At 51.3% G+C, this 12,914-nt stretch overlaps 1 protein-coding gene across 10 annotated transcripts in view; it reads right to left on the reverse strand.

Moving 5' to 3' along the window:
* The window catches only part of ERI3 (ERI1 exoribonuclease family member 3), a 136,303-nt gene that overhangs the window by 23,563 nt on the left and 99,826 nt on the right, over window positions 1–12,914 (reverse strand). For 8 of the 10 annotated variants that reach the window (XM_003936929.4, XM_074380698.1, XM_074380696.1 and 5 more), the window contains one exon: window positions 2,970–3,069. The exons of the other annotated variants lie outside the window; for them this stretch is intronic. In XM_003936929.4, coding sequence (XP_003936978.2) covers window positions 2,970–3,069 — 100 coding nt within the window. The remainder of the gene's footprint in view (window positions 1–2,969; window positions 3,070–12,914) is intronic. 10 annotated transcript variants of the gene reach the window in all.

Genomic DNA, 12,914 nt, shown 5'->3' on the forward strand with positions numbered 1-12,914 from the left:
CACCCAGTGCTGCCTCAGCCCCCGCCCCCCACAACCAATACACATACCACTCCCCACTCCAGGCTGGCAGCTCCTCACACAGTTAATTAGCACCATGTCACTAAGGACCAGCCTGAGTGGCCAGTGACAGGAGCTGACCTCTGACCCCCAGGGCTGGGAAGCAGTCCACATCAAACTCTTACAGCGCGACCCTTTTAGCACGCACAGTAACTCGGGGCACCGCCAGCTGAAGCTCATTAAAGCTGTCTCTTTGGTGCGAGGGCCATTAACCTCACTGCTCAAAACCCACGCCTCCCCTCCCCGCCTCTCCCAGCCCAATTAATGCCCTGCATCCTCCCTCCCTTCCAAGCACCCTGACCCACACCTCAGAGCCAGCCTGGAGATGGCAGGGCAGCCCTCTTCATTCAAAGACTACAAAGACCAAGTGTCAAGAAGCCCAGTGCCCTGTTGAGCCCCTGGTACTGGCAATGGAGGAGGGAGCCCCTTCAGCCCCATGGTGTGCCCAGCACTGCATGAACATTTTCCACAGGGGACTCACGGAAGTTGAGCCTTCCCAACGGCCCAGAGAGGCAGGTGGCACTGTCCTTCACCCAAGGTTGCAGGGTTCTGGGTGGAAGAACCAGAATTACTTCTGGCTCCAAAGCCCTTGCTCCACTGTCACTCAGAGCCTTGGGCTGCCCTATGGGGCCCACCCAGATAAATATTCTCTGAAAAAGGAGGTGATACCTCAGAGGTCCTAACCTAGGGTCAAGAGGTGAACAGACAACGGGGTCATTGCTGAGTCTCAAGAAGCACAAAGAGTGAGAACAAGGAACCCCTTCTGCTCACAAACACATCCTGGGACAGATGATAGAAGGGGCACCCAGATCAAGTACATGTAGGGTGCATTAACCCAGTCCTGCTGTCCCTAGCCTCCAGCCAGTTCCTCCTTCCCTGAACCAAAGCAAGTCTTCTCACTGGTCCTCTTTGGTTCCTCTCTTTCCCATCACTCTTTCATTGATTCATTTACTCACCTACTTGCTCATTCAACCACCCATATGCATTTATTGAGCACCTACTAAGAACTAGTTTTGTGCAATACAAACTGCCACATTGATTCTGAATCAGAGCTTTGGCCACATCATTCTTTCACTCACAAACCTCCTATGTCTCCTCAAAACTGCAGGAAAAGTCCACATCCTTTAACCAGGCATTCAAGGCCCTGCTTACGTTTCTGTTTATTTTCTGGCTGTTTGCTAACCCAAATTTTCCACTCCAGTGATGGGCAGCTTCTTGTAGGTATCTGAACTTATACTTGGCACACTGGGTATTCTCATGTCCACAGGCCTTTCTACTTAGTCCTCTTATATAAAATATCCTTCCCCATTTTTCTGCCTAGCAAACTCCTATTCATCTTTCAAAAATCCCAATTCAAGTGTCCTCTTCTCTAGGAAACTTCCTGCTGACGCTGCTGGGTCTAGCGTCTTCTCTAGATTGTTTGGAAAACATCTACGAGAGGAATCAGCAGTTACGGTGGAGTACCCCCAGTTCCCCAGGCCGGTGGTCACTTCCTCTTTCTCCTGGACCCGAGACACCCTTGAGATGTCCCAACAAGAATATGGTGGCATCCCTCTTGGATTGAGATGCCCCCATATCACCACATCTTAGTGAGAGGTAACTGAAGCAGCAGAAGCTACTTGGCAACTGAGGAGAGGGAAAACCACCTTTGGGGTAACCCAGGTGTTTTCTGTCACAGCCCTTAGTACCCTGGATGGCAAGCACCTATTTCAGTCCCTGTCTCTTCCCAGGATGTGAGCTCACTGAGAACAGAAACTTCTACTCAGTGTGCCCAGCATCCACAAGGCACCAGTGAATGTCTGGAATAGATAAAGGGGCTACTCTGAAGGAGGTGACTGGGTCCTTTGGTCCTGGTGTATCTCTCTAGTCCCTCCCCACAACGATGCATCCCCAAAGGTTCACAAGTTGTGGTAATGTCAGAGCACCACCCAGAGACACTCTGGCTCCTGCCCACTTGGAACAAAGCCTACGCCTTGTCAAGTGCCCCACTTGAGAGCATCTGCATGCACACATGAGCATATGCAAACAAAGTAAGACATACAGAACTAAACAGACACACCTGACAGATATGTACACAGGCTGTAGCTGCTTCCACACAGACTCATGACCTCAGAAAAATACAGATATACTGTTACAGGCCCCCCAACAGACATGTATAATCATGGACACATTATACTCTCAGTACGACACAGAGACATAGCTAAAGATGTCACACATATGCAGACACACAGATACTCACAGACAGATATACATTCATACTGATAGATCAGAAACGAACAGAGCCTCCAACTGCCTGGAATCATAGCCACTCCAGTTTCCTTCCAAACATGAATCCACCTGAGGGTGTACCCCCATTTGGTACCCCAAGTGGTCCCCCTCAACCCAGGCACGGCTCAATGGAGGCTGCTGCTCCTGCGGGGGAGTCAATACCCTGTGGATGGAGTCATCGGTCAGAAGGACCCCGACTAATTAAAAGCTGGTGAGGTTTAAATAATTCATCTCCTTAACTCCCATTGATCGTCCAGTTTAGTGGCCACAGACTTGAAACAATATTAAACAGCCTCCTTCAGCTCCATGGGGGGTGGGTAAGCTGACATGTCCCCACCCGCTGAGGACACTGCTCACCAGATATGCAGCCAGTGAGGGGGGACCCTGGCCTGGGTCCAAGGCCACCTGTGACTCACTGAAAGCCCAGACCCCAGCCTCCTCCGAAATACCATTTTGAGTGGTCTTTCCAGTGATCCCATTCAGTAATTTTCTCATTCCACCCTCTTTCCGCCATCCCCCAACTATGTAGAGAGCCCTGTTGGGGCACTCAATGAGCCATGGAAACCCTCTGTGTGCCTGGGGACTGGGGCATGCAGGCAGGGACGATGGATGGAGCTGCAGGGGGAATATGCGAAGGGACTGACCAATGCCGCTGTGGGGCCGGCCTATGTGTTGCAGGCTGAGGCCCTTGTTCATGTCTAGAAGTCCATTCTTGGGCCAGCAGCCCATGGCGAAGCTGTAAGCCTGGAAAACAGGAGGCAAGTGGTTAACGGAGGCCCTGACCCCCTGAACCAACCCCACTCACAAGGTCTTTCCCCCACCTCCCAAATCTTTCCAACAAGGAATCCCTCTCATAATGCCATCTCGTGAGAGTCCCCTCTCCACCCAGCTCCTACCCCGACCCAGCAGAAAGTCCCTTCCTTCTCTAGAGTCCCCTTTCTCCTGGGCTTCTCCCCATCTGAGTCCTTGGCTGCACCGGGTGCCCCTCACCAAGACTCCTCTCTAAGGAGTTCCCGTTCACTAGGCTCCTCCTGCTCAGGAGCCCTCCTCTCACCAGGACACCCCTGCACCATGCACCCCTCCTTAGGATCCTTCCTTTCCAGAGCGCCCAGCACTCTGCTGGGCCCCCTCCTCAAAGTATTACTGTTCACGAAGACTGGCCTCAGGCAGGGCTTTGGAGACCAGTACATCCCAACTGTACTCCACAGACAGAAATGTTGAAGCAAGAGCTGGCCAGCAAGGTGCCATAACCACAAGCAGGCCAGGCTATGGAAGGCTCTGGAAGCTTTGTGGAGGCTCAACTGAGGAGAGGAGTAAGGTCACATGGTCAACTCAAGCAGCTGAGAGGGGAATACACGGGTGTGTGTGTGTGTGTGTGTGTGTGTGTGTGTGTGAGGGGGAGCAGATGCTCTGCTGAAGGTCAAGTGCTCACTTATGCATATTCAAAGCGGCCACCCATCGATCTGTACTTAATTGTTTTCCTGGGGTTGGGGAAGGAAGTGCTGGGGGCATCGATCTGCTCAGGCCCCAGCACTCCATTGCCCCCCCTCCATCCCCTTCACTCGACACCTGGCTGCCAGCAACCTCCACCTGGCGGGAACACATAGCAGAGCAGGGGCAGCACCTTCCCTTACAGTCCCTTTTAGCCACGACTGACCTGACACCACAGATGAGGAAACTGAGGCCCAGAAAGAAGAGACTTAACACAGGTTAGATCACGATGCCAGGCGTCCCCAAACTTTTTACACAGGGGGCCAGTTCACTGTCCCTCAGACCGTTGGAGGGCCGCCACATACTGTGCTCCTCTCACTGACCACCAATGAAAGAGGTGCCCCTTTCTGAAGTGCAGCGAGGGGCCGGATAAATGGCCTCAGCGGGCCGCAGTTTGGGGACGCCTGAAGTAGACGGATAGGATTTAATTCCTGCTCAGCCTGTTAACCAAATCCTGGGCTTCTCCTGGTATGCCTGGTAGCTAGTTGGACCTTCAAACATTACCCATCCCCTCATGTTGGAAGTCCCCAGACACCAGGCTGCCCTTCTACTGGTAGCAGGACAGCGTACAGGACAGTCGTCGGTTAGAATGAAGCTTGGGTGATTTTCCAGAAGTTGGATGCGGGGGAGTCCAGTGATGGAACCAAAGTGACTGCCAGCTGTGAGTGTATGGGCACTGCAGTGGTCCAGCCCTTTGCTAGGCCCAGGAGATTTCCATTCCACTAACACACAGGGGAGAGGGCCCAGCACAGGGTCAGAAACACAAGATGGGAGGCTACACACAGAGTCTGTGCCAGGGCCCAGGGATTCTGTGTCCACCCTGCCTTCCTAGCTATAGAAACCAACACACCAGCCCTGTAGGTACTAGGAAGCTAGGAGAGTATACTTAAACCTTAGCACCCTCAAAAGCCATTCTCCTTGACTGCAGAGGTACCAGCCACAGCCCAAATTCCCAGCCAGCCTCCCCCTACCCTTTCCCAGGCCACAGCTGAACCCACAAATCAGGAGCTGAGTGTGAGGCTCAAGGACAGCGAAGAAGACGCTGGCCCAGGGCCAGGGCAGAGCTGGGACGGAGGCAGTGAGGGAAGCAGCCAGTGGGCGGTGCACAGCTGGAGGAACCGCTGAGCCTGGTCAGGGCTGAGGCTGGAGCGCAGTGGGCCAGAGAGCAGTGGCGGCCGCCTTTCAAGTACTTTAAAATCACTTACAAAGGCCGGATTAAACGATCAGAAATTCCATTTAATAGGACAAATAAAGAAATAACAATCTACTCTATCAGCCTAGAGAAGGCGAGCTGGATGGGTTTTTTTTTCCCCCTCTAAAAAGGAAAAAGGGAAGGAAGGGGGAAAAAAGAAGGATAATGTGTGTTTACTCAAGCAAAGAAAAAAATATTTAAGTGATGTCGGGGAGAAGATTGCAGTAACTAGTGAAGAATAACATCGTCTACTTTGCTGTCAAATCACACCCGAATTTCAGTAATAGATTCTCGGCTGACACTCAATTCAATTCGAAGGTGATCCTGCTTTATCCCAGCCCATCAAATATTAAACACTTGCATTAGCAGGTGCTGCCGCTTCCCGGCTTAAAGCGGCGGGCGGGCGGCAGGGCTGCCGAGGCCCCTCCGCTCTGCTCGTGGCTCAGGGACAGGGCAGCTCAACGTTATCTGCACGTCATCCTGAGTCTTATCGCAGCTAAGCGGGAAGACCACTTCAGATAACATTAGATGCTTGCCCCGCCACGTCATCATGATTAGATTATTATTATAATTATGACTCCCCGAGATCTTCCACAGACTGGGATGTGCGGAAGCGGGACAAAAAACAGAAGAGCCCAGGCGAGCCTGGCTGGGCCAGGGAAAGCTGGGCCCCTGGCAGGAAAGCGGAAGTGCCAGGCAAGGCGGCAACCTGGTCCTGCCTGACGGATGCCTTTCAGGAAGGGCAGTCTAGCTTGTCAGAGCGAGGTCGAGATGAATTGGCACCTCCACTGCAGCCGCGGGTGTCATGCTGCACAGTTTCATATTCCCAGATAAGGCGTGATAACCAATTGCTGCCGTGACATGGCCTCATCCAGCACTTCCTCAGAGGGGCACAGGGAGGGGGAGGGGGGCGGCACATGCACATGGGTTTGCCAAGCTCCTAATAAGAGGGATTTAATTTTTACAAATGCTGCTTCCAGCGGGGCCTTCACATACCAGCCAAGGTCCAAAAATGATATTAAAAACGGTTAATTAAAACTGCTCTCCTTCAGCCTGGGCTCTCCTGCTGTTGGTTCTGCTGAGAACCTTGGAACGTCTTCCCCAGGTACTGACAAGTACCCCTGCAGAGTCTAACCTTCAGATGTGACCATCAGCCTCATGGGACCACCCTAGGCACAGTACCAGGGTCCACCCAGCACGTCATGCTCCCCTAGCTCCTGCCATCTTATACTGCTCAGGCACAGCCAACAGATGCAGATAGCCGGCCACAGAACACAGGCGGTTCCACAGCAACCTGTGCTCCTGCCAACATATGGTCTGGATCCTCACACCTGCTGCCCCTCTGTACCTGTACTCATCTGTGCCCACCACTCACTTCTAAAGCCCATGCCTCTCCCCACCAGATATGCAGGCTACGGAGTGGCCCAACTGCATATATGCTGGCACACCACACATGCATTGGACTCGCCCTCAGGTGCCTCTGCCACCCTTCCATTACTTGCTCCCTCCATTTGCCCTCCTTAAGAGATTGTATCTCTCTACAAATCTCAGCAGAGACCTTCCTGGGAGTCCTGCTCAAGGTGAGGTGTTATGGGCTATGTCTCAGAGATTCCGGCTGAGGAGCCAAGGCTGGTACTCAGAGACCCATCAGAACAGGTGGATCAGCAAAGCTGAGCCCTGTGGATTGCCTACAGGAGACAATGAAGACAAGCAGGCCCTGGTGAGATTAGAGGAGGCTAGGAAAGCTTCCTGGAGGGAGTGGTAGTGGCAGGTTGGGAGGGTTTGACAGATGACAGGGGAGTACAACATTCCAGACAGAAGGCACAGCAAGGACAAAGGAAAACAGCAGAAGCAAGCACAATACAGGCTTGGGTGTGGCTGGGACAGCCAAGTTAGAGGGGAGCCACTTCTTAAAGCACTGCTTCCCAACTCTGTGTACCAGACAGCTACATGGCATTAAGGGGCCTTGTGTCCATCCCTTTAATCCTGCCTGCTCCCTCTCACTGCTCCCTTCCCTCTCCTGCCAGCTTGGAGGAGTAGGGTTTGGGGCCCAGAAGCTTTCTGACCTTGATCAATGTGGGGCAGGAAGCTGCTTTAAGAGCTCTCTTCAGGAGCTTGTGCCCGAGCCTGTTTCCCAAAGCTGCTTCCAAATCCTCTGAGTGCCACTTCTTTGGCTGCACCTCTGTCAGCCATCAGGGTCCACCTGCCCAGCTATGCACAGTCAGCACCTAACCCCTGGGGTTCCTGGCCAGAGGGTGGGGCAGGTAGGAGGATGACTGAGGAGCTCCTGAGTCCTGAGCAGGGCAGGTACTGATGCTGAGCCACAGGGACAGGTGGAGCTGGCTGGGGTGAAAGATGCTGGGCCTACCAACCCACCCCAGCCCTATGCCAGGCAGGCACGCACGCTTCCCTTCCCATGGGCTGCTGCAATTTCCATGCGCAGGGAAGCAGGTGCCGAGCTGCTCCCGGCTGGCTCTCCTCTCTCGTGGCTCTGCCCGCCTTGGCTGCTGCCCCATTAGCTTAGTGGCCAGCCATCTGCGACGGGCCTGCCGCATAGCCCTGCTGTAGGCGCGGCGGGTGGCCCCCTGTGTAACAGGGAGCTTTGCCATTAGCGCCTTTAATATTCTGACACCTCAGCACAGCCTGCTATTACATGCAAACGCTGATCGCCCTGTGAAATTACATTGCTGGGCCCGCGAAATGGAATCGTGTATAATCAGCCTCCTCCATGCACTGTCAGTCCCATCACAAACACGGCGCCCGGCGGCTTACGGGGGCTTAGCAGCTGCGACAAGTGTATTGGGTTTAATAGATGAAGTAGCCCTCATCGGCTGCAGCAACAGATCCTTCAAAGAGGAAAGAAGAGGCATCAGCAGCTGCTATGGTGTCTCTGCCCACCCACATACTACCTACCAGAACCCTGAGAATGGGGTGGACACAGAGTGGGCAGGGCTGTAGTTGGGCTAAAGGGCCAGAACCCAGCTCAGCCTGCAGACAGAACAGGCCACTCTGCAACTTCCAGAAAACCCAGAGTTTTGGAGCCTGCACTAGCACATTCAGCCTACCTAGAAGTGGGGAGAAGCAGGCCTTTAACCATACCTCTTGATGACTTGTCACCCTGTGGTGACTGCCCAAGATTAGGAACCAAATCAAACCACCGGCCATTCCCCTAACCCCCAACAGAGATGAAGCTGTGATGGTGATACTCCAGAGGACAGGGGAGAGAAAGTCCGACAGACACAAATACTACCTAACTTTTTATTCTGACCAACACTTCCACAGCTGGTGAGCCAAACACCTAAGGCTACAGATAAAACACTAGGATGGAGTAGGCCACATATACTTACGGCACACCTGACAGTCCATGCCTCATAGAAAAGCTCAGATCTGCCAGCTATTAGCACTATAATTCTGGATGAGTTATTAAACCTCTCTGCACCTCAGTTTCTTGTACATCTGAGATCACCCAGGAATACTCACTCCCACTGCTATCTCCAGATATTCTTGGTGCCATTGCTCAAAGTGCACCTGGCCTTTCCCTTTCCCTTTCCCAGGGAATCCTTTTCCAGGTTCAGCCTAACACCAACTGTGGCAGAGTATACTTTCCTGTGATGGGTCGCAACACTATCTCCCATCCCACATGCTCTTCTTACACTGTGACTCTGACATACTTATACCATCAAGACTGTCTATGTCACCATCCCTGCCCTGGAAACAGGGTGGGCTTTTGTGACTTTTTCAACCAACCAGAGTAATACAGAAGTAATGTGACTTTAAGACAACTGCAACAATGCTTAGGCAGCTTCCACCTCAAACACTGGGAAGTTTCCCTGCCGTCTGGGGCTGCTGTGCTAAGCAGTGAGACTGCCCCAAGGTAGCCATGCTTGAGGAAGCCCAAACTAACCCATGCAGAGAGGACACAGAAAGAAGCCATGAGACTCAGTGAAGAAAGAGAGAGGCCCAGCCAGCCCACAACTATTCTGACCACCTTGCGCCAGCTCCAGCCACTGCCTGACTATAGCCACACAAGAGATCCTGAGCCAGAACATTACCCATCCCCTCCTGAATTCCTCAATCACAGAAACCATGAGGGATAATACAGTATTTGCTGTTATTTTAAGTCACTAAGTGTCAAGGTGATCAGTTATGCAGCAACACCGACTGGCAAGCCAGTATCTATTCACTCCTGGATATACTCTGCAGATGTCTTCAAATTTTTTCCTGCTGCTTCTAGACTATTCTTCCTCTCCTTCTGGGACTTCATTCCAAATCATTATCACTCTGGGTAACTTCAGTATCTACAGGATAACCCAGCCATGGACCTTGCCTCTCAATTTCTTGACTCCCTGTGCGCTAATGACCTTCTCCTCTATCTATTTCAGTCATCTTTCCCCACAGGTACCCCCTGAGCCTTGTTATCACTCAGAACTGCTCTCCCTCTGAAATATCACAAGGACAGATTCCACTCTGGCCCCAGCCTCCTATTCTAGCTTTTGTATGCTTTCTCCCTCTGCTCTTGCTTCTTCCCGGCCCCAGCCTGCCCCTAGTCTGTCTATCCCCTTTTCTGGCTTCAGTACTTTTCTATTAAGCCTGAACCCTTGAATCTATCACTTCAACCACCCATCCCCCAATTTTCAACTTCCCTTTCTATTTGTCCAAGGGCACGTCTTTTCTGGAAAACCCCAACCATGACTCCTCTTCTCCATACTTGCTCTTGAGTTCAGCAATGCCAGAAAAAGTCATTCTTATATACAGGAAGTGGTTACTCAAGATCCAAGATCACAACCTTAGCAACCCTCTATGGTACTCACCAACTCTACTCCCCTCTTAACTTTCACAAAGAGAATAACACCACTAGGCAGAGCACTTTCTAGTGCACGCCCCTTATCCACAAATGCGCCTGCATCCTTCCCCTCCTGCTCCTTCACTTCCCCTGTTATCTTAGACAAGAGACACCACGCTTCTTGTCTAAGGCCAACCCCGTACTTGTGCTTTACATGTCACCCTTTTCCCACCTCCTCAGGCCCCTGCTCCATCGAGTATCCCTTTTCTTTCTAAATCCTTAACCTCCTCTTCTCTGTAGCTTCTTCATTAGGATTCAAGCATATGCTTAGATCCCTATCACTTTCACATAACCTCTCTGTGTCTCTATTTCCTCTTTGCAAAATGGTGTTATAACAGTTCCTACCCTACAGAGCTGATGTGAGGATTAAATGAGTTATTGTCTGTAAAGTGCTTCAACATTGCCTGGCTCTTTAAATGCTATGTTAAGTTGCAGACTATTTTTAAAGTTCTCTATGCATTTCACATCCCATCCAGCTAATGCTGGTCTCCTGTTAACAACCAACTTTTCAAGACTGTCTCTACTCCTCTCTTCCCTCACTCCTTCACTCCCTGTAGTCTGGTCACAGCTGCCACCATACTGCCCCACATCTGTGGACAGTTTCAGATTCTTACCTGCCTTCGCCACTTTGCAGCCTGCTCCATCTCTGAAGCTGTTCTCTCTTCTTGACATTCTACTCAGTTTCCCTAGCTCTCTGCCATTTCCCTCACATTCTCCTGTACAGTCTCCTCTGCATTTGGTCATCATGTGTGTGTATTCACCCACTATGCACTCTTTCTTCCTATTTTTTTTCTACATGCTATCCCTCTCTTTAGGTGATTTCCTCAAGTCCGTTGTCTTCAACCTTTCTAATTTCCAAATCTGTATTTCTTACCCCACTTGAGTGTCAAACATATATATTCTATTGACTAGAATAGAATAGATTTCTATTGAAATCCAGTTTCCACCTGGATTTCACACAGATGCTTGCTTCTCAATATGTTTAAAGCTCATTTCAACATCTCCTCTTCAAACTGCTTCTTCTCCTGGGCTCTCAAATCCCAGTGGAAGCTATTACCGTCTACCTGGTCTACCAGGCCAGAAATGTGGGGGTTAGTCTTGATTCCTTCCTCTTCCTTACTGCCCACCAAGTCCTGGGATGGTTGTTTCATTCCTTCAAGCCTTTGATGAAGCAGTTCCTTCAGCCTGCCTAGAACGCCCTCTGCCTTCTCCTATATTTTGTCTTAATTTGAACACACACTCCTTTTTCAACACTCAATTCAAAAAGTTTCTTCCTTTATAGTCTTTCCTGGCTCATCCCTCCTTTAAATCGCTCATACTGCGAATGGTACCTATAACATGGAATTTGTCTCCCATTATGCTGGGAGATTATTAAAGGGGGTGGTGGGCTATATTTGCTTGTCTCTGAGTGGTGTCCATTGAGAAAAGGGGAAGGGAGAAGAGAAGGGGAGAGGAAGAAAAGACACCACTTCGGGTATACTTCTACCAAGCATGGAGACCTGGTTTCTGGAGCTGCTACTCCTGCCAATCCTACCCAGTCTCCTTCAGGAACCATTGCTGTTCTTCCCGCCCCACAGCCATGCTTAGAACTGGGGGCTCAGATGACATTCCACTCAGTTTTCCTAGCTCTCTGCCATTTTCCTAATTTCTATAGTTTTAAGGAAGAGGGAACTGTTCCTGCCTCCTCCTTTTCAGAACTCTTCAGCCTATGGATATCCCACAACCCATTCCTCGGGGCCAGCAGAGACTTGACCAGCACAGCTATAGCAGCAAAGGGCTGGGCACTTGCATCAGGTGACACAAGCCCATCCTCCCTAACCCCAGATGGCAGTTCCGTTGTGTGCACAGTGTTCTCTGGCTACCAACATACTTCAGGGGCCCCAGAGCTGCTGCTGCCTCTCTTCATCAATGGAACTTGAGTGGGATAATTATCGTCTCTGTGTACTTAACCTTACTGCTCACTGCCTCCAGCACGATGGCTGCCTCTAGAGTGCTGGGCTACCACTACAGCAAAGGCAGGGGCTGTGCCACAGGTCCGAGTTCCACAGCATCTGGCACTGGAGGGGGAGGGGGGCGCCAGGAGTGAAAGACAGCTACCAGCTCAGTTTGATCCCAACTATTAGGGTCCTGAGTATTTCCAGGTAGAGTTATCTCCTTCCTGCTCCCAGATTCCTTGGCTTCACTGCTGAGTCAGAGGGGACTTGGGGACACGGAAGTTTCTGGGTTGAGAACAAGATGCTGCCTCAGTCCCTGCAGAAGAGGGTGGCCTGTTTGGGGCTCCACGTGCACTGTCACACAGAGTCTAAGGCAGCAGGTCACTCTGAGCCAGTTGCTCAGGGTGAGAGCTACATTGTGAGTTTTCTTTGTTTTCATTACAATTTCCTCTCCCACCGCTTCTTTTTAGCCAGCCCTTTCCTCCCTGGGGTGCTGGGGATTGAATGAAACACCACCCCCGGCTCCAATAAGTGTATTTCAATTACATCTGTCACTGCATAACGATATAATGATATATCATGTGATATTAAATCCATGGTAATCATATCAGGGATTTTTTTTAATCGTGCACTAATCGCATTATTACATCTCTATAATTAACAACAGGAGGTATGGAAATTCAGTTAAGGCAGTTGGCTCAATGTACTCCCCCCAACCCACCCCCATCCTAGCTCCCCCAGATCAGGACCCAATTCGGAGACAGGGACTGCAGGGCACTAGTCAGCTGGGCCAAAGCCGCACTTCCAGTGCCTCGGTCATGGGCAGAGCCTTCCACACCCAGGGCTGGCAGAGACAGTTCAGATGAAGACCAGGGTGCTTGTCCCTCTTGTGGCTCCTCAGGAAAGAAGCCTGGGACAAAGGTCAAACAGAGAGGCCCAACTACAGGGCTTAGCTGGGTCCTTCCAGACCTTCCGCCACTGCAGCACCAAATCATCTCCATGGGGAAGGATGTCACCTTTTCTTTCAGCAAGGCCCTCAAAGGCACTTGTAAGGCACAGGGGTGAGTTTCTCCCTCACAGCCTCCTGCACTAGAATTCCCTCTGCTACTCCTATACATACTCCCTCCAA

Source organism: Saimiri boliviensis, chromosome 11 (assembly GCF_048565385.1).
Source record: "Saimiri boliviensis isolate mSaiBol1 chromosome 11, mSaiBol1.pri, whole genome shotgun sequence".
Lineage (NCBI taxonomy): Eukaryota > Metazoa > Chordata > Mammalia > Primates > Cebidae > Saimiri > Saimiri boliviensis.